Raw genomic sequence first — 27547 nt, 5'->3', positions numbered from 1 at the left:
TATGATTTGGCTGCTCTGTGGGGCTTGCAGCATCTTAGTTCCCCCACCAGGGATCGAACCCATACCCAAGCAGTGAAAGCACCGAGTCCTAACCACTGGACCGTCTTCTAATCTATTTTTTAAAACGTATTTATTGATTTTTTGAGGTATACTTTACGTACGATGAAACAAGCAATTTTTCATTCTTTTGGTTAATGAGTTTTGATAATTGTTTACATCCCTTTGATTACCACACAAAACAAAATGTAGAGCATTCCCATGACCTCAGAAAAATCTCTCTTGCCCCTTTGCAGTCAGTTTCCACACCCCCGCAGTTATCTGAGATTTCTGTCGACATATATCAGGTTTCCTGTTCTTGGGCTCCGTATATAAATGGAATCGACATAGTGCAGGTTTTGCTGTGCTGCCTTGTTTTGCTTAACGTGCTTTCAAGATTTTCAAGATCCATCCATGTTGCTACTTGTTTCAGTGGTTCTTTTCTTTCTTTTTACTTTCTGAGTCATTCCATTATATGAAGATACCACAATTAATTTATCCATTCTCCAGTTGATAGATACTTGTGTTGTTCATAGCTTTTAGCCATGAACCTTCTTGGAGAAGTGTTTATACGGACACAAGTTATCCTTCTTCTCAGCTCTATTTTAGAGGAATGATACAAGCTCCACATACAAGTTGGAACTGTTGGGTCGTAAGGTAGGCGTTTGTTAACTTTAAAAAAAATTACCATAAAGTTTTTCAAGATAGTTGCACCATTTTACACACCCGCCAGCAACATACGGGAGTTCTGGCTGTTCCACACCTTAGCAATTTTTGCAGCACTTAGTATTATCAGTCTTTGTGATTCAAGTCTTTCTGTGCATGACTACTCTCATTGTGGTGTCAGTTTGCATTTTCCTAATGATTAATGATATTGAGCTCTTTTTCATGCATGCTTACTGACTGTTTTTTCCAGTTATTCTAGCCACATTTGTTTAAAAGACTTTTATGGATTGAATTGGCACCTTGGTTAAAAATCATCTGACTGTATGTTAATAAGTCTGAGTTTGTATACTTTATTTTGTTCGATTGATCTGTTCATCCTTGTACCAGTACTGCAGTCTTAGTTACTGTTCGTTTTAGTAAGACTTGAAATCCTCTGGTTTAAGTCCTCTAACTTTGTACTTCTTCTTAAGATTGTTTTGATCATTCTAGATCATTTACTTTTCTGTACAAATTTTAGAAGCCTTTTAATTTGTTTTCAATGAAAGCCTGCTGGAATTTTGATTAATATTTTCTTTTAGCTATAGATCCATTTGAGGGGAGTCTGAGTTTAACACTATTGAATCTGTCAGTTATGTATGTGGTACATCTCTCTACTTATTTAGGTCATGTTGAATTTTAGAAGTGTTTTGTAGTTGTTACAGAAATCTTATATAATCTTTTGGTTAAATTCATTCCTCAATATTTGATGTCTTTTGATTGTATTTATGGGATTGTTTTTAATATCACTTTCCAGTTGCTTGTTGCTGGTGTATACAAATACAGTTGATTTATTTGTGAATCCACCTTGCATTTCCTGGGCGTGGTTTTTCTTTTTTAATCTTGTAGAATTTTCTATATCCACGGTCATGTTAGCTGCGAATATTAACAATTTTACTTCTTCATTTCCAATATTTATGAGTTTTATTTCCTTGCTGTGGCTAGAGGTTTGAGTACGATGTGGAAAAAAGGTGATAATACATTCTTGTACTCTTAAGATAAAATCTTTTGATATTTTTCCATCAAGAATGATGTTAACTGCAATTTTTTTAGGTAGATTGAATGTTTCCTTTAATTCCTAAATTCCTGAGAATTTTACTGTTTTTAAAATCAAGAATAGGTGTTAAAATTTGACCAGTATTTTTCTACATTTCTTCACATAATTATATTATTATTCACCATTAATCTTTTAATGTGGTATATTATAACGATTGATATTTGCAGGTTAAATTAACCTTATATTCCTAGAATAAACTCCACTTGGTCCTAATGTGTACCATATATATTTTTTTTACATATCATTGTATGCAATTTGTTAATGTTTTGTCAAGAATATTTGTATCTGTTGTTCATGAGGCATCTTGGTTCATAATTTGCTTTTCTTTAAATGTTTTGCCAGGTTTTGGTATCAGAGTTATGCAGTCCTCATAAAAAGACATGGGAAATGGATATTTTTGTTATGGTCTTTTTTTTTTTTTTTTTTTTTTTTTTTAGCTGCACCTTGCGGCTTGTGGTATCTCAGTTCCCCAATCAGGGATTGAGCCCGGGCCAGGGCAGCGAAAGCCCGAAATCCTAAACACTAGGCCACCAGGGCACTCCCATGGTCAGTTTTATGTGTCAATTTGACCAGGCTGCATTCCGGTTATTCAGTCACAAAGTAGTCTAGGTGTTACTGTGCAGATATTTTATAAATATGATTAAAGTACATAATCAGTTGACTTTAAGTAAGGAATGCTATCTTAGATAGTCTTGGTGGGCCTGATTCAGTCTGTTGAAAGGACTTAAGAGTTAAGGCTTCCCTGAATAGAAAGTTCTGCCTGTGGATAACAGCATTGGCTCCTGCCCAAGAGTTCCAGCCTATCGTTTGTAACAGCTGGCCCTGTGGATTCCTGACTTGCCTAGCCAGGTTTGATTGTGAAATACTCCTTTTTTTATGTTGTTAGATTCAGTTTATTGGTATGTTGTTTAGTGTTCCTAAGACAGTTTGGATTGTAATTTTTTTCTTTTAATGTGTTTGTGTGGTTTTTATATCATGATAATGCTGGAGTCAAATTCCCTGGAAGAATTTGGTAAAACTTTTTTCACAATCTACTTGGGAAGCCCTATAGACCTAAAGTCTTTTTTTGGTGGGAAATTTTCGTATTATGGAGTCAGATTCTTAAATTGATATGGAAGTATTCAGATCTTCTGTTTCATATTCTGTCAGTCTTTGTATGTGGTTTTTCAAGAAATTTGTTGTTGGCATTGTATTTTTAAGTTTATGAGCGCAATGCTTATTATATCCCATCTTTAGTGCCTGTGATATCTCTTGTGTTATTCTCTTTTAATTCACATTAATGGTAATCCCTCCCCCACCCACCTTTTTTTTTTTTTTTTACGTGGGCGCCTCTCTGTTGTGGCCTCTCCCGTTGCGGAGCACAGGCTCTGGACGCGCAGGCTCAGCGGCCATGGCTCACGGGCCCAGCCGCTCCGCGGCATGTGGGATCTTCCCGGACCGGGGCCCGAACCCGTGTCCCCTGCATCGGCAGGCGGACTCTCAACCACTGCGCCACCAGGGAAGCCCGACCCTTGACTTTTATACTTTCTTTTTGTTTTTTTAAATAAGACTTTTTTTTTTTACAACAGTTTTTAGTTCACAGTGAAATTAAGAGGAAGATTCAGAGATTTCCCATGTACACTCTGTGGCCTTTAAAAAAAAATGTTTTAAAGTTATAAATTTACCTCTAAGCACCTTAGTTGCAGCCTTTAAATTTTAGTATTTGTAGATATTCATTTTCTTTTATGCCAAAATTCTTTGTAATTTTATTGTAATTTTGAATTAGATGATACCTTGAAATATATTATTGAACTTCCAAATATTTAGTGACATACTAGTTGCCTTTTTGTTATTGATTTCTTGTTAAATCTGCTTAGGTCAGAATATATTCTGTTCAATTTCTGTCCCTTGAAGTTTGTTGATACTTGCTTTATAGTATAGGATATATGCAGTTGAAAAGAATGTCTTAGGTAATCACTGACTGCCGTGTTGTATAGTTCCTAATTAGGTCAAATATATTAATGACATTTTAAAAATCTTTTATATCTCCGTTGATTTTTATCTGCTTTTTCTCCAGTCTTTGAGATGGGTGGGTTTCAATCTCCCACTTATGGATATGGCATTGTCTATTTCTACTGAGTTCTGTCAGATTTTGCTTTATACATTAGTGAGCTGTGTTATTAGGATTATGTAAGTTTGGATTTTTTAAAATATCTTTTAGATAAAATTGACCCCTTATTATGAAATGTTTTCCTTTATTTCTAGGAATCCTTCCTAACTTCATGTTAGTTAGATACTCCAGCTTTCTTTTGGTTAGTTTTTATGTGGGGTACATTGTTCAACATTTTATTTCCACTTTTATCTGGTGTTATTTCTAAGCTGTGCTTTTCAAACACAGGAAATAGATGCAGTGTAGTCTTGAATTTCGTAATAAGCTCAAACACTGAAAAAGGTTAGTAAGGAAGCTATCGATCGTTGAGATTTGCTGAACACAAAGGAAGGGAGAAGTGCACTCTGTTTCCCTAATCATTTCTCTTGTGTTGGTTAAGAAACTGTAAACCAAACCCCACCATTGACTCTTCAGTGGAGTTAACTGTGGCTCAGGATTAAGGGCTACCTGAAGGATTACACAGGTTCCACAGCTAGTGTGGATCTGAAAAGATCTAAGGCAGTCAACTGAGGGATGAAAAGCATGATTAGTGAATCCTAAGGAAAGGACAGATTTAGAAAAGCTTTATTAATATTAGAGTGTGTATGGATCTCATCATAGAGATAAGATACACCACTTTTTATCATTTTCTTATATAAAAGAGTTAATTGGGTTGGGTGAGGTCAAAAGAAATGTGATAAAGGAGGGGTCTGGAAGCAGAGCTGATCTGTAGACTCCCTTAGACATGCAAGGTACCATATCACCTTACACCTGCAGACTCAACGTTAACTCTAGGGTTAGTATTAAGTTTAGGAGCGTGCACTGATTTCCCTTTGCTTCTGTTTATCCTGTGATTGAAGGGTAAGGAGTACTGTTTCATAGAAATTACATTATATTGCTTTGTGTATTTAAAAACTATTTATTTATGTCTTTATTTGGCTGTGTCAACTCCTCGTTGCAGCACGTGGGCTCTTCGTTGTTGCATGTGGGCTTCTCTTTAGTCGTGGCGCCCGGGCTCCAGAGCTCGCGGGCTTAGTTGCCCCACAGCATGTGAGATCTCAGTTCCTGGACAAGGGGTCGAACCCACGTCCCTCGCCTTGGAAGGCAGATTCTTAACCCCCGTGGACCACCAGGGAAGTCCCAGAAATTACATTCTATTTCTTAATACTTAGAGAGCTTCGTGTAGGCGTTCAGGATTTTACTGCCTCTACAAGAATCTTGTGTGAGCTAGCAGTACAATTGATGAGATAGTCATTTCATTGAAAGGCTTTTTTTTTTCATCTGATATGTTTCCAGAATAAATACGTAGAAGAATCTTTCCCACACCCACATCAATAAACAGCTTACTGATCAAAAACTGGGCATTTTTTTAATCTCCCTAAATCAGAAGAAAATCTTGCTGTATTTTCTCGCCAAGAATGAATCTCGCTTTGTTTATTGCACTTGAGTCATATTTTCTGCAAAAATCAGTAATAGTTTAAGGCAATCTGGACGATTTGTACTTATCACAACTTGGAATATAATTCTTAGGAGTCTGACTGACAGCAAAATTCAGAGATTTGCAATTCTCTTGGGGTGTTAACAATCTTAATGATCCTCATTTTATTTTTAATCCTGTAAACAGATAATAAAAGTCCTGTCTATTTATTAAGTGATTTTATGATTAAATACATATTTCACATTGTGCCCAAAACAAGAGTGAGAGAGTTCACATAAGAATGGAGTGAGCCAAAAGTATGGATGGCATATTTGTTTGCATAGAGTAAGAAGAATACATTTTTCCTGGTGTTTATAGAAAGCATGTTCTTTGGCACAAGCTTCACAGAGACTGGCAGGAACAGAATCCCATGGAATTAAGTTTAAAGTGACATGTGGGTAGAGATACCTAGGAATTCCTACAGGACTGTAAGCAATTTGGACTTTAAATGCCAAACAGGCAAACCGGCCCTCGTATTTCACACTGTGCTTGTGAAAGGAATATGTTAAAGTCTGCCGTATTAGAATATAGTGTTAATTCTAGACTTAGAGACTTCCTGGGGGAACTTTAATCCAAGTGTATACATTGAACTTATAAAATCCTCAACCTCATGTGTGTGTTCTTGGGGGTTATGTATTTATTAAAATTAAGTCATGTTGTATTTTATGCTTTCTTATGAAACTTTAAAAAAAAATTTAAACAGTGATTATTAAAACATGTTAGTGTGTTCTATGAGCAATCATTTTTAAGACCTTTTAATGATCAGTCTGCTGTATGAGCTGATCAGGCTCTAACTAGCTGGGAAACTAGAACTGGCCCCTGCAAGGGAGAGAATGCAAATAAATGGGGAAAATTATAAAAGGGGAGTATATGTAGATCTTAATTTTTTTATTATGAGTTTTATCTGTATTTGGGATGCTGTATCAGGCTCGGGAGCAAAGTGAGTAAATTCTCTGACTTCGAGCAAACTCCCAAACCTCTCTGAGCTTTGTAAACAGAAAGCATAATCTCTCCTACTCAGATGTGATAGGAGAATGAAATTAGTAATGCTTGTGAAATACTAGAGAGGTGGGACCCACGGCAAGCCTCATGAAATGTCATCCATTATTGGTAATTTGGAGGGTGCGGTAATAACCACCATTTATTTGGTTGTCAACCAGATCTAGAGAATTGTGGAATTTCTTCAGTATTATGAAAAAATTTGCCATGGTCACTAGCAATACAGCAGTTATCTTAGTTTTCACATTTTTTGAATGGGGAGGTTTTTAAACAAAACCATTAACATTTTCCAGAAAGCATTATTATTATTTTTCCTTTACTGTTTTCCTATACTCGATTAACAATTCACTTAGCTTACAGTGTGGTTTGTCAGAAAGAGCTGCTCACAGGACAGCATCATTTCTGAGGGTGAGAGGTGCTCATTAGACCTCCCTTCCGCAGGTGGTGGTGACAGTGTCCTCTGCCTGAGTCATCCTGACATCCTAACAAGGCTGCTTCGTTCCACCAAGAAGGGTGACCTAGGGTGGACACAGTTAAATTTCCTGGGATTCACTAGTTTACAAAATGTAGCTTTTGTACTTTCATTGATATGAACTCACCAATTCATGGTGCATGAAAGAGAAAATGTCAAATTGATCTTCTGTTTGGAATATACTTCTTCATCAGGTTTGCTTTGGTGCTTCAGAGGTCTACCATTTTTTCCCCTTAGTATCCAAGAAATGCTCAGCAATTTCAGAGCAGTAAGTTTCCACTAATAAGAAGCAAAGTTTGAAATAAAAAAAGGATATAGAATAGGAAACATCTCAAAAAATGGCGACTTGCCTGCATTCCCCTAAGATTATCAATCTTTGGAAGGCCTAGAGTTGGGAAGAAAATACAGAGGGGACAGAAATTGTAGTATGGATGAGGTTTATTGTTCATATTATTTTAAAAGTGTGTCTTCAAACAGAATAGACCTCACATTCAAGTTTCCTCTGTGGCCAGAGAAAAGCCACAGTCACTTTGGTACAGGTGACATCATTACCACACCTAGGAAAAATAGCACCTGCTCCGATATGTCCTTAGTTGGTACTAAGCTGTTCCAGTCATTAGAATGAACTGTCTAACAGGGTCCAACCTCATGAGATTCTTAAGGTTCTTTGGGTCCATAAATCTATGAATACACCATCCCATCTCTCCTGGCTCCTTTAATCTAGAACACAGTTAAGGGAGTTAGAATTTATATTTGTTATATATGAACTGGTAAGCACTTTATATACAGTATCTCACTTAATTCCCATCACCATCCTTTCATGTTGTTGGTATATCCCAGTTTTTGCTTAGATTAAGAGTGTTTGTGAGACTTCCCTGGTGGCACAGTGGTTAAGGATCCGCCTGCCAATGCATGGGACATGGGTCTGAGCCCTGGTCCGGGAAGATCCCACATGAAGCAGAACAACTAAGCCCTTGCGCCACAACTACTGAGCCTGCGCTTTAAAGCCCACGAGCCACAACTACTGAGCCTGCGAGCCGCAACTACTGAAGCCCGAGCGAGCACCTAGAGCCTGTGCTCCTCAACAAGAGAAGCCGCTGCAATGAGAAGCCTGCGCACCGCAACGAAGAGTAGCCCCTGCTCGCCGCAACTAGAGAAAGCCGTGCACAGCAACAAGGACCCAACGCAGCCAAAAATACATAAATAAACAAAAAAATAAAAAATAAATATTTTTCAGAAAAACTTTGTCACATGGTAAGCGTGCAATAAATATCATGAGCAACACCTATCATTTTCTTCTTTCTTTCTTTTTTTTTTTTCTCACTGTTGTGGCCTCTCCCATTGCGGAGCACAGGCTCTGGACGCACAGGCTCAGCGGCCATGGCTCACGGGCCCAGCCGCTCCGCGGCATGTGGGATCTTCCTAGACCGGGGTACAAACCCGTGTCCCCTGCATCGGCAGGCGGACTCTCAACCACTGCGCCACCAGGGAAGCCCCTCTTCTTTCTTTGAATGGGAAAGCATTCCTTACTATTCCAACATGTCCTTCAAAGAAAGGAGTTTAATCCTAACAAAACAACCCATTAAAGGTTATTTTTGAAGAGAATGCTGGATAAAGAGGCCACTGTATCTGTTTTCACTCTTCCAGACATTTCTACAAGTGATTGGTGTGGTGGGTGTGGCGGTTTCGGTGATTCCTTGGATTGCGATACCCCTGGTTCCCCTTGGCATCATTTTCTTTGTTCTCCGGAGATATTTCTTACAGACGTCAAGGGATGTGAAACGCCTCGAATCTACAAGTGAGTACCCGGGGCTCTCAGGTTGAGATGGCAACTCAGGCTGGCTTCCATTTATGCTGTAATGGACCAGACCCCCTGAAATTCTGCAGACTCTGTCTTCTGGAATTTCTCACTAAGTTAACATTAGGTAATTAGATATTATGGGCACTGTGAGTCCATGTGGCCCTTAAGGCGAATGGAGCTGGTGGCGGGTCAGCTGCAGCTTTGCATTTTAGCATGAGGAGGACGAATTGAGCGCCGTGAGGACAGGGGACTGTTTCTGTCTTGTTCATGACATGCTTCCTCACACAGAGCATCTACTCCATAAATACTTTTCTTAAAAATACAATATTTCATCATGGTAGAACTAATGTCTTTTCTAGGAGATGCACGGGTAACAAAGTGATGTCAGTATTTCCTGCTGATAAAGCACAAGTTATCACTCATCCCAGGAAGGTCACAGGCTCAGAATCTGCCCACAAAGAAAGCAAGTTGCCTCATTCACGGTGGGGAATGAAAACCAAAAGGGGTCCTCCCTGCCCAGCAACCTACAACCCACCTGTTCCCTGGTGTGCGGGAGCCAGACCGTGGTGCTCGTGTTCAGTGTGCTCTTAGAGAAGATGCCAGGAAACAAATGGCCGGTCATGTGACACGAGGCCCCACACCAATACGTAGTCACTAAAAAGAGAATGGCCGCTGTCAGATTCTCAAAGAGTGACATCAGTGTCACATACCACAGTGGCCTCCAAATGCCTCAAGTATCCAGTAGGGCAGCTATAAAAACATCCATCAGGTTCCCAGAACGGAAGTCGAAACTATTCAAAGACCCCTTGACTGCATGGGTCCTCTGGGCACAAGGGCCGTGTGACGCCCAGGTGCTCCGTGGCACACAAAGAGACTCTTGGCATAGGTGTAGGAAAATTCCCAGGATGGAAGGAGATGGCAGACTATCCGTTCACCTTACTTATCTCGCCTCTGTCCTGTGCCAGCCCTTAAGTTTCTAATCTTAGGTGGAGACAACACACAGATAGTTCATCAAAATTCAGCGTGGTGAGGGACTCTGATGGAGAATTAAATTTTAAAATGATACTGAACCAAAAATTAGTGAACAGGTAATTACCTCCAGGTAATTTCTACCTGGAGGGATGTCAGGAAAGAATTTGGAATGTGGCCCTGTTTGAGGAGGACCTTGATGATTGAGTTAGTATGGAGACTCATTATCTAAATCTAGGTCAGATCTTTCATGTCCAGGTCATAAAAGTGAAGCTTAGTGTGAGCAAGAGTTGGAGAGTCACATGGAGGATCTTCTCCCGAAGAGGGGCGTCATCCCCCTTCCTCCAGGAAGCCCTTGGGTGTTGCCCCTTGGAAGGCGGTGGATTTCTTTGCATCGAGTCTCCCTGACTTTCTCTGTCGTTTGTCTGTCTCTGCTTCCCCAGCTCGGAGCCCAGTATTTTCCCACTTATCATCATCTCTCCAAGGACTCTGGACCATCCGGGCGTACAAAGCCGAAGAGAGGTTTCAGGAACTGTTCGATGCACACCAGGACTTGCATTCAGGTCTGTAAGTTTCTGGACATGATTTCAGAGGATGGGAGGTGCTGCCTTCTGAGGCTTGAGTCCTTGTCCGGTGGCCTTGCCGGCCCACACCGCTCTCTGCGCCTCCCCAGCCCCTCCTCTCAGCCTCCCCTCTGTGCTCTCCTCTTCCCCATCACACCCCTGCTTTTCTCCCCTCACTGGCTTGCATTGTCCTTCCATCAAGGTGCCCTGTGGCCTTCTGTCCGTTTAGGGAGGGTGTCAACAGATTTTATTTTTTTTAAGCAAAGAGCCACACGGTCCCTGTTGCAACTACTCAGCTTTGCTATTTATTTATTTTAATCATTGAATTGTCAAAAATTTTATTTATTTATTTGTTTGTTCATTTTTGGCTGCATTGGGTGTTCCTTGCTGCACATGGGCTTTCTCTAGTTGCAGTGAGCGAGAGCTACACTTTGTTGCCGTGTGCAGGCTTCTTATTGTGGTGGCTTCTCTCGTTGTGGAGCACAGGCTCTAGGATCATGGGCTCAGTAGTTGTGGCGCACGGGCTCAGCTGCTCCGTGGCATGTGGGATCTCCCCGGACCAGGGCTCGAACCCTTTTTCCCTGCCTTGGCAGGTGGATTCTTAACCACTGCGCCACCAGGGAATTCCAGCTTTGCTGTTTATTACCGCACTAAAGCAGACAAAAATAATACATCAGCAAATGGCTGTGTTCCAGTAAAGCTTTATTTACAAAAGCAGGTTGTGGCCATTCTTGGCCCTCAGGCTGTAATTTGCTCTTTTTTTTTTTTTTTTTTTTGCGGTACGCGGGCCCCTCACTGCTGTGGCCTCTCCCGTTGCGGAGCGCAGGCTCAGCGGCCATGGCTCACAGGCCCAGCCGCTCCGCGGCATGTGGGATCCTCCCGGCCCCGGGGCACGAACCCGTGTCCCCTGCATCGGCAGGCGGACTCTCAACCACTGCGCCACCAGGGAAGCCCCTGCTGACTCTTTTCAGAGCAGACAGGGTGGCAGACCTGAAGAAGGAAAATAATTTCTCTCTTATCAGATTTGCCACCCAGAGTTCCCTCTAAGTCTATAGAATCCTGGCTGAGTTATCCAACCTTTATTGTATTTTGAAGATAAAGTGGCATTTTGAAAGCCACATGCAGACCCCGTTAGCTGATGGTCGTTTGGATACTGGCTCCTGAGAATAAACATTGTGCAGGGCCCTGTAGTAAGTGCAGAAGGTGCTGGAAACAGAGTGTGAGCTGCGCTCTCTGCTAGCAGAGAACTAGGAACAGTCAGCCCTGTGAGAGGATGGGCCTCACGTTGAGGCCCAGAACTGTAAGAAACACACCAACGAGACCATTTTTCTTTGTTCATGATTATGATCGTAATTCTGTTTATAACCTGTGGGTTGAAGATTTTAGTACATTCTTCCCACAAAGCCCCTGGACTGATATCTATGTATACCATAGGTTGTCTTGTGTCAGAACCTAGCTTTTCGTGATCTCTAGGTTGCTTGAGTATGTAACTTTGCTGTCCTACCTTGTGTAAAAATCTGTTGTAGCTCAACTGCGCAAAATGCTCTCCCTCATTAGAAGCAGCCTCCATGATACTTCTGCTTATTCATTATGCTTCTTATACTTCACAAATCCAGAGGCTTGGTTCTTGTTTTTGACTACGTCCCGATGGTTCGCTGTGCGTCTGGATGCCATCTGTGCCATCTTTGTCATTGTTGTTGCCTTTGGGTCCCTGATTCTGGCAAAAAGTAAGTACAGATGTGAATAACTATTTGTATTATGATTACAATTTATAGCTTCGTTTGCAGTTATTAATTTAAACTCTTGGCTCATTGTCTAATCCCATATACCATTTGGTTCTAATGAATTGTATTAAAGTGTTTGCAGCGTGTGGTTTTCCAGTGTGGCCCTTGTAGAGGAGTCATTTGGGTCTTGATGAGGCCTTTAATGAGATGTCTTTTTTGTGTGTGTGCGGTACACGGGTCTCTCACTGTTGTGGCCTCTCCCGTTGCGGAGCACAGGCTCCGGACGCGCAGGCTCAGCGGCCGTGGCTCACGGGCCCAGCCGCTCCGCAGCATGTGGGATCTTCCCGGACCGGGGCACGAACCCGTGTCCCCTGCATCGGCAGGCGGACTCCCAACCACTGCGCCACCAGGGAAGCCCTAATGAGATGTCTTTGTGAGGGCTTTGATCCTTTTATATTTCTTAAATGGATTGAAGTCTATACAATTCTAGCAACTGACCTTCTGAATCTTCCTGATAGCGTTTTAGCGTTAGGAGGAGAGAACCAAGTTTGCTGTTAAGCTTTTTGTCAAGCCTATGGCATTCAGGCTCCTCGGATCTCTTGGTTGTAGCTTCCTGGTGTACTGAGGTGAGAAATATTCTCTGTAGGAAAGAACAGTATCCTCTGCTGTGTGGGTACCAGATGAGCAGGTAATGGTGTGTGTGGCGTGAATTCACCATCCCTAACTATTCCATAGTAGCAACACTGAAGCATAGTGTTTAATGATGGAACAATGAGAGCAGTATTTTAGATTTAAAAGTACTGGCTCTCAGAACCTATTGACTTGTTTTTCGTGGTTTCCAACTGTGGCTGCGTTGGGCATACAAAGTGAAATTACATAATGGTCCTTGAAACCATAATGACGAAAGCCTGAATGATGACATGATTCCTCACCTGTATAATACTGTCAGGTGTATGTCAATCCTGTTGGGATTAATAAACTTATTTAATAGTTTTCTGAGTTCATAGTTTTTTTCCTTTGTTTTTTCTTTTTGCTTTTCGTTGTATCATGGTCTCAATCAACAGGTAGTAAAAATATAAGTAATGCTGTTGTTATGTGCAAGTGTTTTAAATATTATAAAGAAGTCTTGGTACAGAGACAGTAGGATCCCAACTCAGGGTTCAGAATGGAACTAAGTTATTCCCCTTCTTCTTCCTCATTTAGCTTTGGATGCCGGCCAGGTTGGCCTGGCGCTGTCCTATGCCCTCACGCTCATGGGGATGTTCCAGTGGTGCGTAAGGCAAAGTGCCGAAGTTGAAAATATGGTAACATTTACCTTTTAGCCTATTCAGGTCTCCTTGTCGTTACATCACATAAAGGCAATTCTTATGTAAAAAAAATCTTAAAACTTTTCTCTCTTTTTTTTTTTTTTTTTTACATCATAGCTAACAGGGTTTGTTAGATCCTTCCTCCATCTGTTTACAATTTATTTAAAATAAAATATATACATCTTTTTCTCAGTCTTATGTATGCCATGTCAGCAGGTTTTATATTCATCACAAGCTGTCTTCAAATATAATAAATGTCTCTGTAGGAGGGAGGTTCTGAAATCCTGGAGAAGATATAAGCTAGGGTAATTCCTCATTCCTGGTGAAAGGAGAATTTAGTATTTTGAGGTTTATTTGTTTAATTCATTTAATTTAATTATTGCCCACCCTCCCCATTTGAGAATTTTTCCTTGTATGTGTTGAACACCTGAATTTATTGGTGCCCCTTCTCTCTGAATGTACTATCAAGTTATGGTTGTTTAGAAGGCCTTAGTCAATATGTAAATTCTCTGCTGTTTTGAATATTTTCAATTTCTCCTAAAGGGAGAAAAATGATGAAAATGAAACTTTTCTATTTCGCTCTCTAACAGAGAAGAAAGTAACTAATTATTAAAATGAGGTGTACTGACTATGCATTTCTATTCATCTATAACAGATGACCCTTCTGTAGCAAAATGCTACTGGTGGGCATCCATACATACTCTTTTCGTTGACAAAATTCTCTGTTTTTGAAAATTCATATGCAAAAATTAGATCAGTGAAATCATAGTATTCATTTCTCTAGTTCTTTTTGTTTTAATATAATGTTGAAGAAAGTAGCCGTAATAAAAGTGTTACAAGACAATGAACAAGTTTACAAGTCATCAGTATCCTCATCAAACTACTACTTCTGTCTTTTGGGGGTGTTAAGACCTCAGATAGTCTTCATTATATAAAAGCAGATATAATGATATAAATGCAGAGCATCTCATTCACAGTCTTCGAACATCCATAAACAAGACCCTCCGTTCCTAACTCATGTGATGTCATATCTTTCAGATGATTTCAGTAGAAAGGGTGATTGAATATACAGATCTGGAAAAAGAAGCACCCTGGGAATACCAGAAACGCCCACCACCGTCCTGGCCCCAGGAAGGAGTGGTCGTCTTTGACAATGTGAACTTCTCGTACAGCTTAGATGGGCCTCTGGTATTGAAGCACCTGACAGCACTCATTAAATCAAGAGAAAAGGTTTGTTTAGCCATTTGCCTCTTTTTCTGTTGCTGTGTGCATGCTGATTAGATCAGTCCCTCGGGCGGGACCAGGGCAAGCTCTTGAAAAAGAGGCTAAATGAGAACAGACACGGTGGCAGGAAGCTCCCCGCACCTGCCCCTCCAGCTTCAAGTCCTGATGTACATACACCCCCTGCACTCGGGTCGTGTGTAGGTTCTCCCAGTGTATCATGTCCTCCCTGCTTCCAGTGCGCACACTGCCCCTCGACCTCAGAGACCCTTCCCTTCTGTCATGTGGCTGGTGAAAGTCTCCTCATTTTCTGAGTCAAGTCTCATTCGTCTGCTTCTCTGAGACCCTCTATTCTTCCTCAGCGTCTTTTACATAATGAAAGTAACAGATGAATGGGTAAACAAATGTGCTATATCCTTAACAATGAAATATTATTCAGCCTTAGAAAGGAGTAAAACCTTGAGGACATCAGGTTGGATGAAATAAGTTAGCCATAAAGGGAACAAATACTGTATGATTCCACTTATATGAAATATTATTCAGCCTTAAAAGGAATAAAATTCCAACTTACGGATAAACCTTGAGGACGACAGGTTAAATGAAATAAGTCAGACATAAAGGGAACAAATACTGTATGATTCCACTTATATGAGGTTCCTAGAGTAGTCAAATCCATGAAGGCAGGAGGTAGGATGGTGGTCACCAGAGACTGGGTAAGGGGAATTGGGTGTTGTTGTTTAATGGGTACAGAGTTTCTTTGTTACAAGGGAGAAAATATTCTGGAGGGACAAGAATATGAATGTACTTATCACTAAACTGTCCACTTAAAAATGGTTCCGTTGGTAAATTTTATGTTATCTGTATTTGACCACAATTAACTGGTGGCATCTGTGGCATGCTTTGTATTGGTGGGTCTGTATCTCACAGAACCCTGAGGCTCCTTAAGATCGGAGAGCACCTTGTTTTCATCTCTTGTTCCCCCAAAATTGGCATTCTACAGGGCACAGATAGGGTGCTGAGGAACTGCTGGCTGGGAGAGTGAGTAACATGTACAGGTGTGAGCAACCAGTAACCAAAATACACACACAAGACAACTGCGTAAACGACTGATTACCTAGAGTGTTAAATACTTTAAGAACTGCTCTTTAAAACTCTTTCCACCACAGACCCATCTAGCGGACTATAGCCATAATTTAATGAATGATACCCTTGTGATGGGAAAGAATATTCAACTTAATGCCCAAATGATACCCAGGGAGCAGCTTCAGTTAGTCACACGGCAAAAGCTGGCTTCTGATTATTTCCAGTTTCACCATAGGTTGGGAAGGAGGTGAGGATTGCTGTGTCGAGAAAACATTCACTGCAGCTCTTGATGCAATCCTGTCCCTGAGAACTCTGTAGGCGATGTTTGCTTACTCACCGACAATGTGTCCATCATATTTCCTGTTTGATACATAATTCTGTTGATTTGCACATGTCTTAATTCATATTTTCTGGCTTTTGGGGAAATTTATCTAAGAAACTCTGCAGTAGAACTTAGGAACATAACATATGTGTATTCTTCTATCTTAAAATCCCCAAGTCATAGGATTAGCTGAGCTTGAAAATGTTTGTGGGAAAATTGAATCTGGAGACAGAATTAATAACTGTAGTAACGTGACTTTTTATTTGTGTCTTGATCCACTCACAGTATCACCGTTAGCTCCATTTCTGTGTTTGGAGATTATATCTGGGTAGAATAGTCATGAAGCCATTTCACTCCGTCTGTGTACATCCCAGCTTCCCTCTCCTGCACACCTGCCCCAGCCCCTGTTGCTCTGGGACGCCCCTTTGGTGTTGGATTTGATTGAGGGAGGCTGCTGCAGGGGAGGATGTGGGAGTGCACCAGGCCAGCAGAAGTGGAGCTTTATTCTCTTTCCATCCTTTCCTCTGCTGTCCCAATTTCTGGAAGTTCGAGTAAATGGGAAAAATTAATAGGCACTATGCAGGTTTCTAATTCATGGAAGAAATAGCAAGTAAAAATAAAGACCCAAAATGAGGTAAATAGCACCCTAGGCTTCCTGGTTAGATTCTGAACACTGGCTGCGTTTTTCATTTAGATGATTTTGTGGTTGATTTGATCATTTTAGAGAGTACTGGGCCATTTTCAAGCCTTTTCCAGCTCTAGAGGTGGATTGATTTTGGTTTGTTATTTTTTTTTTCTTGCTCAGAGCTATTACTTGAATAATACATCCTTACAGATGCTTACTAGACCTTGCTATAATGTGCAAACATATCAGTTTGCTACATTTTCTCCTCTTTTACATAATATTTCCTCGGCAACCCCTCCCCTCACTCCCAGATTGTCCCACTTCCCCTGCAGGCTTCCTAATTGCTTGTGACTCAGACTCTGGTGCCTGGGCCAGCAGCACCTGCATCGCCTGGAGCATCTTAGAAATGCAGAATCTCAGGCCCACCCAGACCTACTGATTCAGCATCGCTTTTGAGGGAGGCCTCCCAGTAAAGATTTTCTCCAAGTGTCTTTGCCTTTAGGAATGTAAACTTAACTGGTAATGGTGACACTCTCCTCAGGCAATTGGTAAAACCCTTTGGTGACCTGGAAAAGACTTTCAGATTATAGTTTTGATAACTGAATGGTAGCAATAGCCTAAGCCGGGTTTTCTCTGAGTTGCTTTTTTCTTACTCTCCTCACTGGAGTGTTGTACTTCCATTCCTGAGGCCGTAAGCAGCCTTCGGTGCCACTGCCTATCTCCGCCGTTTACCAGGAGTCTACAAATGTTCCAGTTTGCATAGATGGATCAGTTTCAGTACAGCTAATAGCATAGGAATATACACACATTCTCACAGACACAGTTCTCACCTGTGTTCTGATGTGTGCTGATTTACATATGAGAACACCCAGAAATACAGGCATACCGCTGTTTCTTTGGGGTTTTTTGCGTGGGTGTGTTTTTTTTTTTAAATAACAAGTCGAACATTTGTTGCAACCCTGCATTGAGCATGTCCATCAGCACCATTTTTCCTACAACATTTGCTCACTTCGTTTCTCTTTGTCACTGTTTGGTAATTCTTGCAGTATTTTAAACCTTTTCGTTATAATTATATTTGTTATGGTGAGCTGTGATCAGTGTTCTTAAGCTTACTACAACCCAGTGAAGGCCCAGATGATGGTTAGCCTTTTTTAGCAGTAAAGTATTTGACATTATGTATGTACATTCTTCTTTAGACATAATTCTGTTGTACATTTAGTATGCTACAGTATAGTGTAAACATAACTTTTGTATGCACAGAGAAAGAAAAATATTCACATGACTTGCTTTATTTTGCGATATTCCCATTTTTGTGGTGGTCTGGAACCAAATCCATAGTATGTTCAAAACCTGCATGTACACAGGACAAATGACCCATATGTATATATACTCTCTAGGACCTGCTTATATGCAGAAAGTGTCCCATCTATATTATATAAATTAGGATTTACCATATCATACAAAATGGCTACAAATATAAATCAACTAAAGCCACTTTTCTTTCAGTTAATCTCTATAAAGATAACTTTTTTTTTGAAATTCGATTATTGTTTTTACAGACTAAGATTCAAAACTTTGGAGGTATTTAATGAGAAAATATATCAAGTTACCATTGTATAATCAGTGCTCAGAGGGGTTTAGTTCTTCTCTCTTGAAAGCCATGAGTTTTTAAAATTTACTGAATTAATTTACAAATGATTGAAAGCATATCTTAGGCCCCCATCTGTATTTAGATTTATAAATAGAGATGAAATCACCTCTTGGGAAGCTCCCACCAGGGAATTTGTAGTTGGGAAGATCATTGGTAAAAAAAAAAAAAAAAAAAAAAAAAAAAAAAGGTCAGTTTCTGCATACATGTTTGAATTCAGACAGCTAAAATCCAGTTTATACAATACAGTTTCATTCCTGACCAGCATTTTACCTGCATTATATTGATTCTTTGATCTTATTGTTAATGCACTTAATTTCTCTCTGCTTTGATTTTAATAACTTGACCGATACATGACATGTATCTTTCCAAGGTTTAATTAGAAGTATTAATTGGTTTGTAAAATGCCTTTTGAAGTGCTCAGATGAAAGGTCCCATATAAATAGCAAATGTTATTTGTGTTGTTGTTGATCTCATTATGTGTATTTTGCCTACTGGGTACTGCCTTTTAAGACACTGAGACCTGCATTTTACAATTTTAAGGTGTTTCCTTTCAAAATAGAGCATTATTAAGGTATTTCTTATCAGGAAGTGATTTTGTTTGTCTGCCAAAGAATACTTCCTCTTAAATGATAGAATCTGGGATCCTGAATTCTTGTTTGTGTATAATCCTTCTTACTTGACTTGTTGACATCTCTGTAAAATTACTCACATAATTCTCAATGTTCAGAATAGCCAGACACTAGGAATACAACTCATTTAAAAGCTGACTGCTAATTGAACACATGGGAAACTGCTGTTGTTTCACTGCCAGTAGACTGATTCTGTTATTTTTAATGCTTCCTTGACCAGGGGTTCTTAACCGGGGACATTTGTCAATGTCTGACATTTTTGGTTGCCGCAATCTCAGGGATGCTCCTGGTATCTAGTGGGCAGAATCCAGGGATACTGCTAAATATCCTAGAATACACAGGACGTCCCCCATTCCCCAACAAAGAATTATCTTTCCCAAAATTTCAACAGTGCCACAGTTGAGAAACGTATAGACTACACTCTGTACAGAACTTTTAAAATTCATCTTCAACAACCAAGGGTTTCTCCTAGGTTTGTTGCATATTGTGAATTCTTAATCCCTCCTGGATCTCTTTACAGGTTGGCATTGTGGGAAGAACAGGAGCTGGAAAAAGTTCCCTCATCGCTGCCCTTTTTAGACTGTCAGAACCTGAAGGTAAAATTTGGATTGATAAGATCTTGACAACCGAAATTGGACTTCACGATTTAAGGAAGAAAATGTCAATCATACCTCAGGTATGCACTTCAGAGCATTGACACATATTCTTTTAATACGGCACCTAAGTTTAATGTCTTTCAATTTGATTGTTTTTTTAAAATTGGTTGAAAGGGTTGATCCTTTTTCCCCCAACAGAGCATATTTTTTACTTCAGGGATTTTCAACAGATATTTTCATCAGATACCTGGTTTGGTTTGTTTGTTTGTTTTTGTGTGCCTGTGATTTAATAACTTACCCAGATAGATTTCTGGATTCAGACTTTCTCAGGTGCCACAATTTTATCCACTGATAACCACATAATTCTGAAAAACAATAAGTGGTTTGTTTAGCATGTGAGCGGTTTGTGTAGGGAAACATGAATTTTAAGTGTCTTAATGATGGAATCATGCTATAGGAAATAAGCTACCTTTTCAAAGGTGATTATCTCCCTGGAGTACTTTCTGGGAAACTGTGGGGCTTTGAGAATTACAGCATGTATATATGCTTTAGAGAGACTTTTATAATTCAGCCATAAGTAAGTGATTTTAATCAGGCAGGCAGTAAGGAATAGTGAGGAAGAACACGGGACCTGGAATTCCATCTCTGTGCACCTCAGTTTTCTCTCTCTTTCGAGGCAGGTAACAGGACCAACTCGTCGAGCTGTTGTGAGGACTAAATAGGTCAGTGTGTGTGGGGTGCTTCCCGTAGACCCCATACGTGGTTTCTGTGATGGTGGAGCATTGAATTGGGCTCTGATTCTGTTTTCTTTTTTTCCACTTCTTAAATAAGTACGGTTTTCAGGGAGTGTTTGATTATTTGCACAATAGAAGCTCCTGTCATTCCTTATGTTTCATCCACACAAAATAATTCAGAGAACATTTATTAGCAATTACTATCCTCCAGATATATACCCAAGGGCAACATAGGCCCTGTGCCTTCATCTTGTACCCTGCTTTCTGCTTTGATAAACTTGCTGAGTTTGTTTTTTTTTTTTTTTACTTTGAGGGGGTTTTTGTTTGTTTTTTCATTCAATTTTTGAATTTTATTTATTTTTTTATACAGCAGTTTCTTATTAGTCATCAATTTTATACACATCAGTGTATACACGTCAATCCCAATCCCCCAATTCATCCCACCACCACACCCACCCCCTGCTGCTTTCCCCCCTTGGTGTCCATATGTTTGTTCTCTACATCTGTGTCTCAATTTCTGCCTTGCAAAGCGGTTCACCTGTACCATTTTTCTAGGTTCCACATATATGCATTAATATAAGATATTTCTTTTTCTTTTTCTGACTTACTTCACTCTGTATGACAGTCTCTAGATCCAACCACATCTACACAAACGACCCAATTTCGTTCCTTTTTATGGCTGAGTAATATTCCATTGTATATATGTACCACATCTTCTCTATCCATTCGTCCGTCGATGGGCATTTAGGTTGCTTCCATGACTTGGCTATTGTAAACAGTGCTGCAATGAACATTGGGGTGCATGTGTCATTTTGAATTATGGTTTTCTCTGAGTATATGCCCAGTAGTGGGATTGCTGGGTCATATGGTAATTCTATTTTTAGTTTTTTAAGGAACCTCCATACTGTTCTCCATAGTGGCTGTATCAATTGATATTTCCACCAAGAGTGCAAGAGGGTTCCCTTTTCTCCAGACCCTCTCCAGCACTTGTTGTTTATAGATTTTCCGATGATGCCCATTCTAACTGGTGTAACGTGTTACCACACTGTAGTTTTAATTTGCATCTCTCTAATAATTAGTGCTGTTGAGCAGCTTTTCATGTGCTTCTTGGCCATCTGTATGTCTTCTTTGGAGAAATGTCTATTTAAATCTTCTGCCCATTTTTGGATTGGGTTGTTTTTTTAATATTGAGCTGCATGAGCTGTTTATATATTTTTGGAAATTAATCCTTTGTCCGTTGATTCGTTTGCAAATATTTTCTCCCATTCTGAGGGTTGTCTTTTCGTCTTGTTTATGGTTTCCTTTGCCGTGCAAGAGTTTTGAAGTTTCATTAGGTCCCATGTGTTTATTTTTGTTTTTATTTCCATTACTCTAGGAGGTGGATCAAAAAAGACCTTGCTGTGATTTATGTCAAAGAGTGTTCTTCCTATGTTTTCCTCTAAGAGTTTTATAGTGTCCGGTCTTACATTTAGGTCTCGAATCCATTTTGAGTTTATTTTTCTGTATGGTGTTAGGGAGTGTTCGAATTTCATTCTTTTGCATGTAGCTGCAGTTTTCCCTGCACCACTTATTGAAGAGGCTGTGTTTCTCCATTGTATATCCTTGCCTCCTTTGTCATAGATTAGTTGACCGTAGGTGCATGCATTTATCACTGGGCTTTCTATCCTGTTCCATTGATCTATGTTTCTGTTTTTGTGCCAGTACCATATTGTCTTGATTACTGTAGCTTTGTAGTGTAGTCTGAAGTGAGGGAGTCTGATTCCTCCAGCTCCATTTTTTTTCCCTCAAGACTGCCTTGGCTATTCAGGGTCTTTTGTGTCTCCATACAAATTTTAACATTTTTTGTTCTAGTTCCATAAAAAATGCCATTGGTAATTTGATAGGGATTGCATTGAATCCGTAGATTGCTTTGGGTAGTATAGTCATTTTCACAATGTCGATTCTTCCAATCCAAGAGCATGGTATATCTCTCCATCTGTTGGTATCATCTTTAATTTCTTTCATCAGTGTCTTATAGTTTTCTGTATACAGGTCTTTTGTCTCCCTAGGTAGGTTTATTCCTAGGTATTTTATTCTTTCTGTGGCAGTGGTAAATGCCACTGAATAATGGCATTAGAGTTTTCATTTTTAGTGTATAGGAATGCAAGAGACTTCTGTGCATTAATTTTGTATCCTGCAACTTTACCAAATTCATTGATTAGCTCTAGTAGTTTTCTGGTGGCATCTTTAGGATTTTCTATGTATAGTATCATGTCATCTGCAAACAGTGACAGTTTTACTTCTTCTTTTCCAATTTGTTTTTTTTTTTTTTTTTTTTTTTGCGGTACACAGGCCTCCTCTCACTGTTGTGGCCTCTTCCGTTGCAGAGCGCAGGCTCAGCGGCCTTGGCTCACATGGGCCCAGCCACTCCGCGGCATGTGGGATCTTCCCGGACCGGGGCACGAACTCGTGTCCCCTTCGTCGGCAGGCGGACTCTCAACCACTGCGCCACCAGTGAAGCCCACAATTTGTATTCTTTTTATTTCTTTTTCTTCTCTGATTGCTGTGGCTAGGACTTCCAAGACTACGTTGAATAATAGTGGTGAGAGTGGACATCCTTGTCTCGTTCCTGATCTTAGAGGAAATGCTTTCAGTTTTCCACCATTGAGAATGATGTTTGCTGTGGGTTTGTCGTAGATGGCCTTTGTTATGTTGAGGTAGGTTCCCTCTATGCCCACTTACTGGAGAGTTTTTAACATAAACGGGTGTTGAATTTTGTCAAAAGCTTTTTCTGCATCTATTGAGATAATCATATGTTTTTCATTCTTCAGTTTGTTAATATGGTGTATCACATTGATTCATTTGCATATATTGAAGAACCCTTGCATCCCTGGGATAAATTCCACTTGATCATGGTGTATGATGCTTTTAATGTGTTGTTGGATTCTGTTTGCTAGTAGTTTGTTGAGGATTTTTGCATCTATATTCATCAGTGATATTGGTCTGTAATTTTCTTTCTTTGTAGTATCTTTGTCTGGTTTTGGTATCAGGGTGATGGTGGCCTCATAGAATGAGTTTGGGAATATTCCTTCCTCCGCAATTTTTCGGAAGAGTTTGAGAAGGATGGGTGTTAGCTCTTCTCTAAATGTTTGATAGAATTCACCTGTGAAGCCATCTGGTCCTGGACTTTTGTTTGTTGGAAGATGTTTAATCACAGTTTCAATTTCATTACTTGTGATTGGTCTGTTCCCCTGGGTCCCAATGCACACACTACTTTGTGTGTGCCCTCCCAGTGTGGAGTCTCTGTTTCCCCCAGTCCTGTCGAAGTCCTGCAGTCAAACCCCACTAGGCTTCAAAGTCTGATTCTCTAGGAATTCCTCCTCCTGTTGCCGGACCCCCAGGTTGGGAAGCATGACGTGGGGCTCAGAACCTTCACTCCAGTGAGTGCACTTCTGTGGTATAAGTGATCTCCAGTCTGTGAATCACCCACCCAGCAGTTATGGGATTTGATTTTCCTGTGATTGTGCCCTTCCTACTGTCTCATTTTGGCTTCTCCTTTGTCTTTGGATGTGGGGTATCTTTTTTGGTGAGTTCCAGTGTCTTCCTGTTGATGATTCTCCAGCAGCTAGTTGTGATTCTAGTGTTCTCACAAGAGGGAGCGAGAGCACGTCCTTCTACTCCACCATCTTGGCTCAAGGCTGGGTTGTTTTTTTTTTTTAATACTCTACAATCATTAGGACACCAAGGGAAGCTGACTAAAACATATACCTTCTTGAGGTGAGAACCACAGAGAAGAGACATGATTAAAGAGCCAGGCAAATGTACTTCCTGGAATGTGGGTATAATGCGCTCTGAAATGTCTGGTTAGTAGGAAGCCTATAGAACACGGCACCCAAAGGAAGTAGAATGTGGACTTGTGTCTTATGACTGAGTTCAGGTGTTGCTGCCTACCGCTGGCCTCCAAAATACCTGGAATTACTCTTAAGTACTTTTGAAATGAAGACAATCCTGTTAGATCACAATGATATGCCATCTCACACCCTTTATGATGGCTGCTGTTTAAGAAAAATTAAAAACAAAAAAATAAGTGTTGGTGAGGATGTGGAAAAATGGGAATCCTTGTGCACGGCTGGTAGAATGCAGAATGATACAGTGACTGGAAAACACTGTGCAGGTTCCTGAAAAAAGTTAAACATAGAATTATTATATGATCCAACAATTCTAATTTACGGTATAAACCCAAAAGAATTGAGAAGGGAATGTTACACAGATATCTGTACATGTATGTTTATACCAGGATTATTCACATTGGCAAAGAGGTGGAAGCACCCCATGGTCCACTGATGGATGGATAAACAAATGTGGTATATATACAACGGAATGTTATTTGGCCTTAAAAAGAAAGCAGATTGTGACACATGCTACAGCATGGTTGCACCTTGATGACAGTATGCTCAGTGAGATGAGCTAGTCACAAAGGACAAATACTACTTACATGAAGTACATACAGTAGTCAATTCATGGGGACAAGAGGTAGAATGGTGGTTGCCAGGACAGGAGAGTGGGGGGAGTGGGGAGTTGTGGGTTTTTTGTTTGTTATTTTATTTTTTAACATCTTTATTGGAGGAGTTGTGGTTTAATGGGTACAGAGTTTCAGGTTTGCAAGATGAAAGGAGTTCTGTAGCTGGATGGTGGTGATGGCTTCAACAATGTGAAGGTATTTAATACCACTGAACTGTACACTGGAAAATGGTTAAAGTGGTAAATTTTATATGTATTTTACTGCAAGTAAAAAAAATTATGTATATAATGATATATACGTTTTATTATATATCATTTATTATGTATATAACGGTTTCCCTTTTAGAAAAATGGAAAGAAATTTTCAGCATGTAGAATCCCTGCATTTGAAGATTCCCTCTGGCTGTTAGATTGGTGGCTTAGTGATAAATGTAGAAAATAAATGATTTTAGATTCCCAACTTTTAAATTTTGATTGTACCCATCTCTGAAATGGGCCAAATTCGAATAGTTTGCAGAAATAATGAGCATGTCTGTAAAGTGCTTTTATGTTCTTGGATGAAAGGAATGTGAAACGTGCCCTGCATTACTTCTAATGCTTCTTAATAAGAAAAGTTGTATGCTTGTGTACATAAAAGAACTCTGTAAATAAAGAAATAACATTAGATGATTCTTGGCTCTGCCGGTAATGTTTTGGAAGCACATCTGAGCAAAGACTATAAACATACCTTGACATCACCAGGTTTTGGTTCTGTTCCATCGGTTTCCACCCTACTTTTCTGAGTATGCTCTATGTATACACTCCGGAGAGTGTGCTTACAAAACAGTGCTAAGCTCTGTATCCATGTAGGTAAAGATCACCAACCATTGTAAACACAGAACCCTTTTTTTTTCCACTTTATATCCCTTTGTCTCTGAGGTGCAATGCTAGTTGATTAAAGAGAGAGTGTTTGTGTAACGGCTCCCAGGAAATCATTCGGGAGGCAGCCAGGGACAGAATGTTTAAGAGTATAGACTGAGTGTCAACATGACCCACGTTTTTATTCCTGCTTTGCCTCATACGAATGTGGGGACTTGACGTAGTCACTTGGCTTCCGAGTTTCAGTGTCCTTGCCCTTAAACTAGGTCTAGGAATTAATGTCACATGGATTTGTTGTGAAGATGTGACTGGATGAGAAAGTATTTGTGGCCCATACCTGGGTTTTGGGAACGCTCGGTCAATGGTAACTATAAATATTCTTAAGGACTGTGGCACTGGCCTTTTAGGTATTATTTCTATAAGACGTAACACATTATGGAAAGGCTATGTTCTTTTCTGTTTAATGTTTTTGTTCTTTAATTTCTGTTTATGTTTTTGTGGTCCTTGGTGATTTTCGTTACATTTATTTACTGCTTATAACATAAACCATGTTATTTATATACATTTAAAGAGTGAAGCAAAAGAAAAAAAATCAACACAGTAGCAGTTTTAGGGGAAAAGCACAGCCGTGAAAAATCTACGTAACGTGTTTTCTCCAAGGAATAAGAGGAAAGAATATTACTTTCTTGTTTCTTTTGATTTCTGGCTTCCCTCCCACCAGGTTGTTTCCTGACTACCACCCTGTACCCCACTCATACTTTCCAGTCCTCCACCGAGACCTCTGGCATTTTTTCTCAGTCCTCCCCACGTTCTCGACTGTTTTCTTCCTCTCCTTGAGGACAGGGCCTGTGTCTCTCATTTATTTTGCTCTAGTGCTTGTTGCAGGCCTTGACAAGCTGCACAAGTTTTAATAAGAATTCCTAACATTTGTGGAATCCTTAACACATTTTAGCCCCTTTCTCTACCATCTCCCACTTAATCCTCACAATTTTCTAGTTATCCTCATCTGACAGGTTTAAAAACTGAGGCACTGTGAGCTTCACGCACTTCTCAAGCAAGCGGCAGAGCCTGTATTCAGATTTATTTTAGGGAGATTGTCAACTCCAGAGCCTGAGCAGCTAACCACTCTGCTGGCGACTTCAACATGCTGTTGACTGCAGTCACAGTAGAGCTGCTTCGTATCATGATTTCATGTGTGTACACACACACACACACACACACACACACACACACACACACACGGGAATAAAAATTTCAAAAAGTATTATTTCTCTTGTGCTCTGCACTCTAATATTTTCTATTATATCCCTTCTATTCTAGTTAATATGAATGATAAAATGATGGTCACAAGGCACAAAATGGACTTCCTGATCCATTGGATGCACCTGCAGGTTGACAAATACCACCCGTCACTGTCCCCCTGTTGGGCTGGGCTCCTGGTCATTGTTAGCATTACGCCAGGAGCTTCACTGTTGTTCCAGATTCTCACAGGAGCCCCGCAGCGTTATCCCCATTTTACAGTAAGGGAACTGAGTCTTGGGAAGATTAATACTTACCCTGAGTCTAATTGCTAATAAGCAGTAGAATCAGAACTGTCTGACTGCAAATACATATATGTATATTTCAATATATGTTTGTTGTACTGAATGATGTTTTCGTTTGAGATTTTACCCATTTTTTTTTTACTACCACCCCACTAAAAAGGATTCCCAAAACCATCACAAAAGTTAACAAGTGCAGAACAGAGCTGAAAGATACTTCTCCTAGTGCTATGTCCCGCTTTTGGACAGTATCAATTTAGAAACACATTTATTCATTTATATGTCATGGGGTAATATGTGTCAGGAGACGATACTCAAAACCTTAACTGCAAAAAGCTTGCATCCCTCTTCTCCTAAAATGCATAGGAAGAAGTGTTGCTTATGTCTGAACACCATAATTTAGGGAACGTTAGAAACTGCGAGCAGATTCTGCAGATTCAGGGAGCCCAGGGAGCCCAGTCCTGCTTCTTTGAGTTGTTCCGCTTTGGTGGGCCAGGCCCACATCCTCTCCCCTGGCTCCCTGCTCTCTGTGATCCTGGCTGCAGCAGCGGG

The 27547-nt window shown here is 40.1% G+C and overlaps 1 protein-coding gene across 1 annotated transcript in view; it reads left to right on the top strand.

Moving 5' to 3' along the window:
* Nucleotides 1-27547, top strand: part of ABCC4 (ATP binding cassette subfamily C member 4) — a 215960-nt gene that overhangs the window by 161058 nt on the left and 27355 nt on the right. Inside the window, 6 exon segments of the mRNA XM_032610741.1 lie at nt 8519-8669; nt 10085-10204; nt 11821-11931; nt 13132-13232; nt 14274-14465; nt 19287-19442. Coding sequence (XP_032466632.1) covers nt 8519-8669; nt 10085-10204; nt 11821-11931; nt 13132-13232; nt 14274-14465; nt 19287-19442 — 831 coding nt within the window.

The sequence above is a fragment of the Phocoena sinus genome, chromosome 18, assembly GCF_008692025.1.
Source record: "Phocoena sinus isolate mPhoSin1 chromosome 18, mPhoSin1.pri, whole genome shotgun sequence".
Lineage (NCBI taxonomy): Eukaryota > Metazoa > Chordata > Mammalia > Artiodactyla > Phocoenidae > Phocoena > Phocoena sinus.
This window is presented reverse-complemented; position numbering and strand designations above follow the sequence as displayed.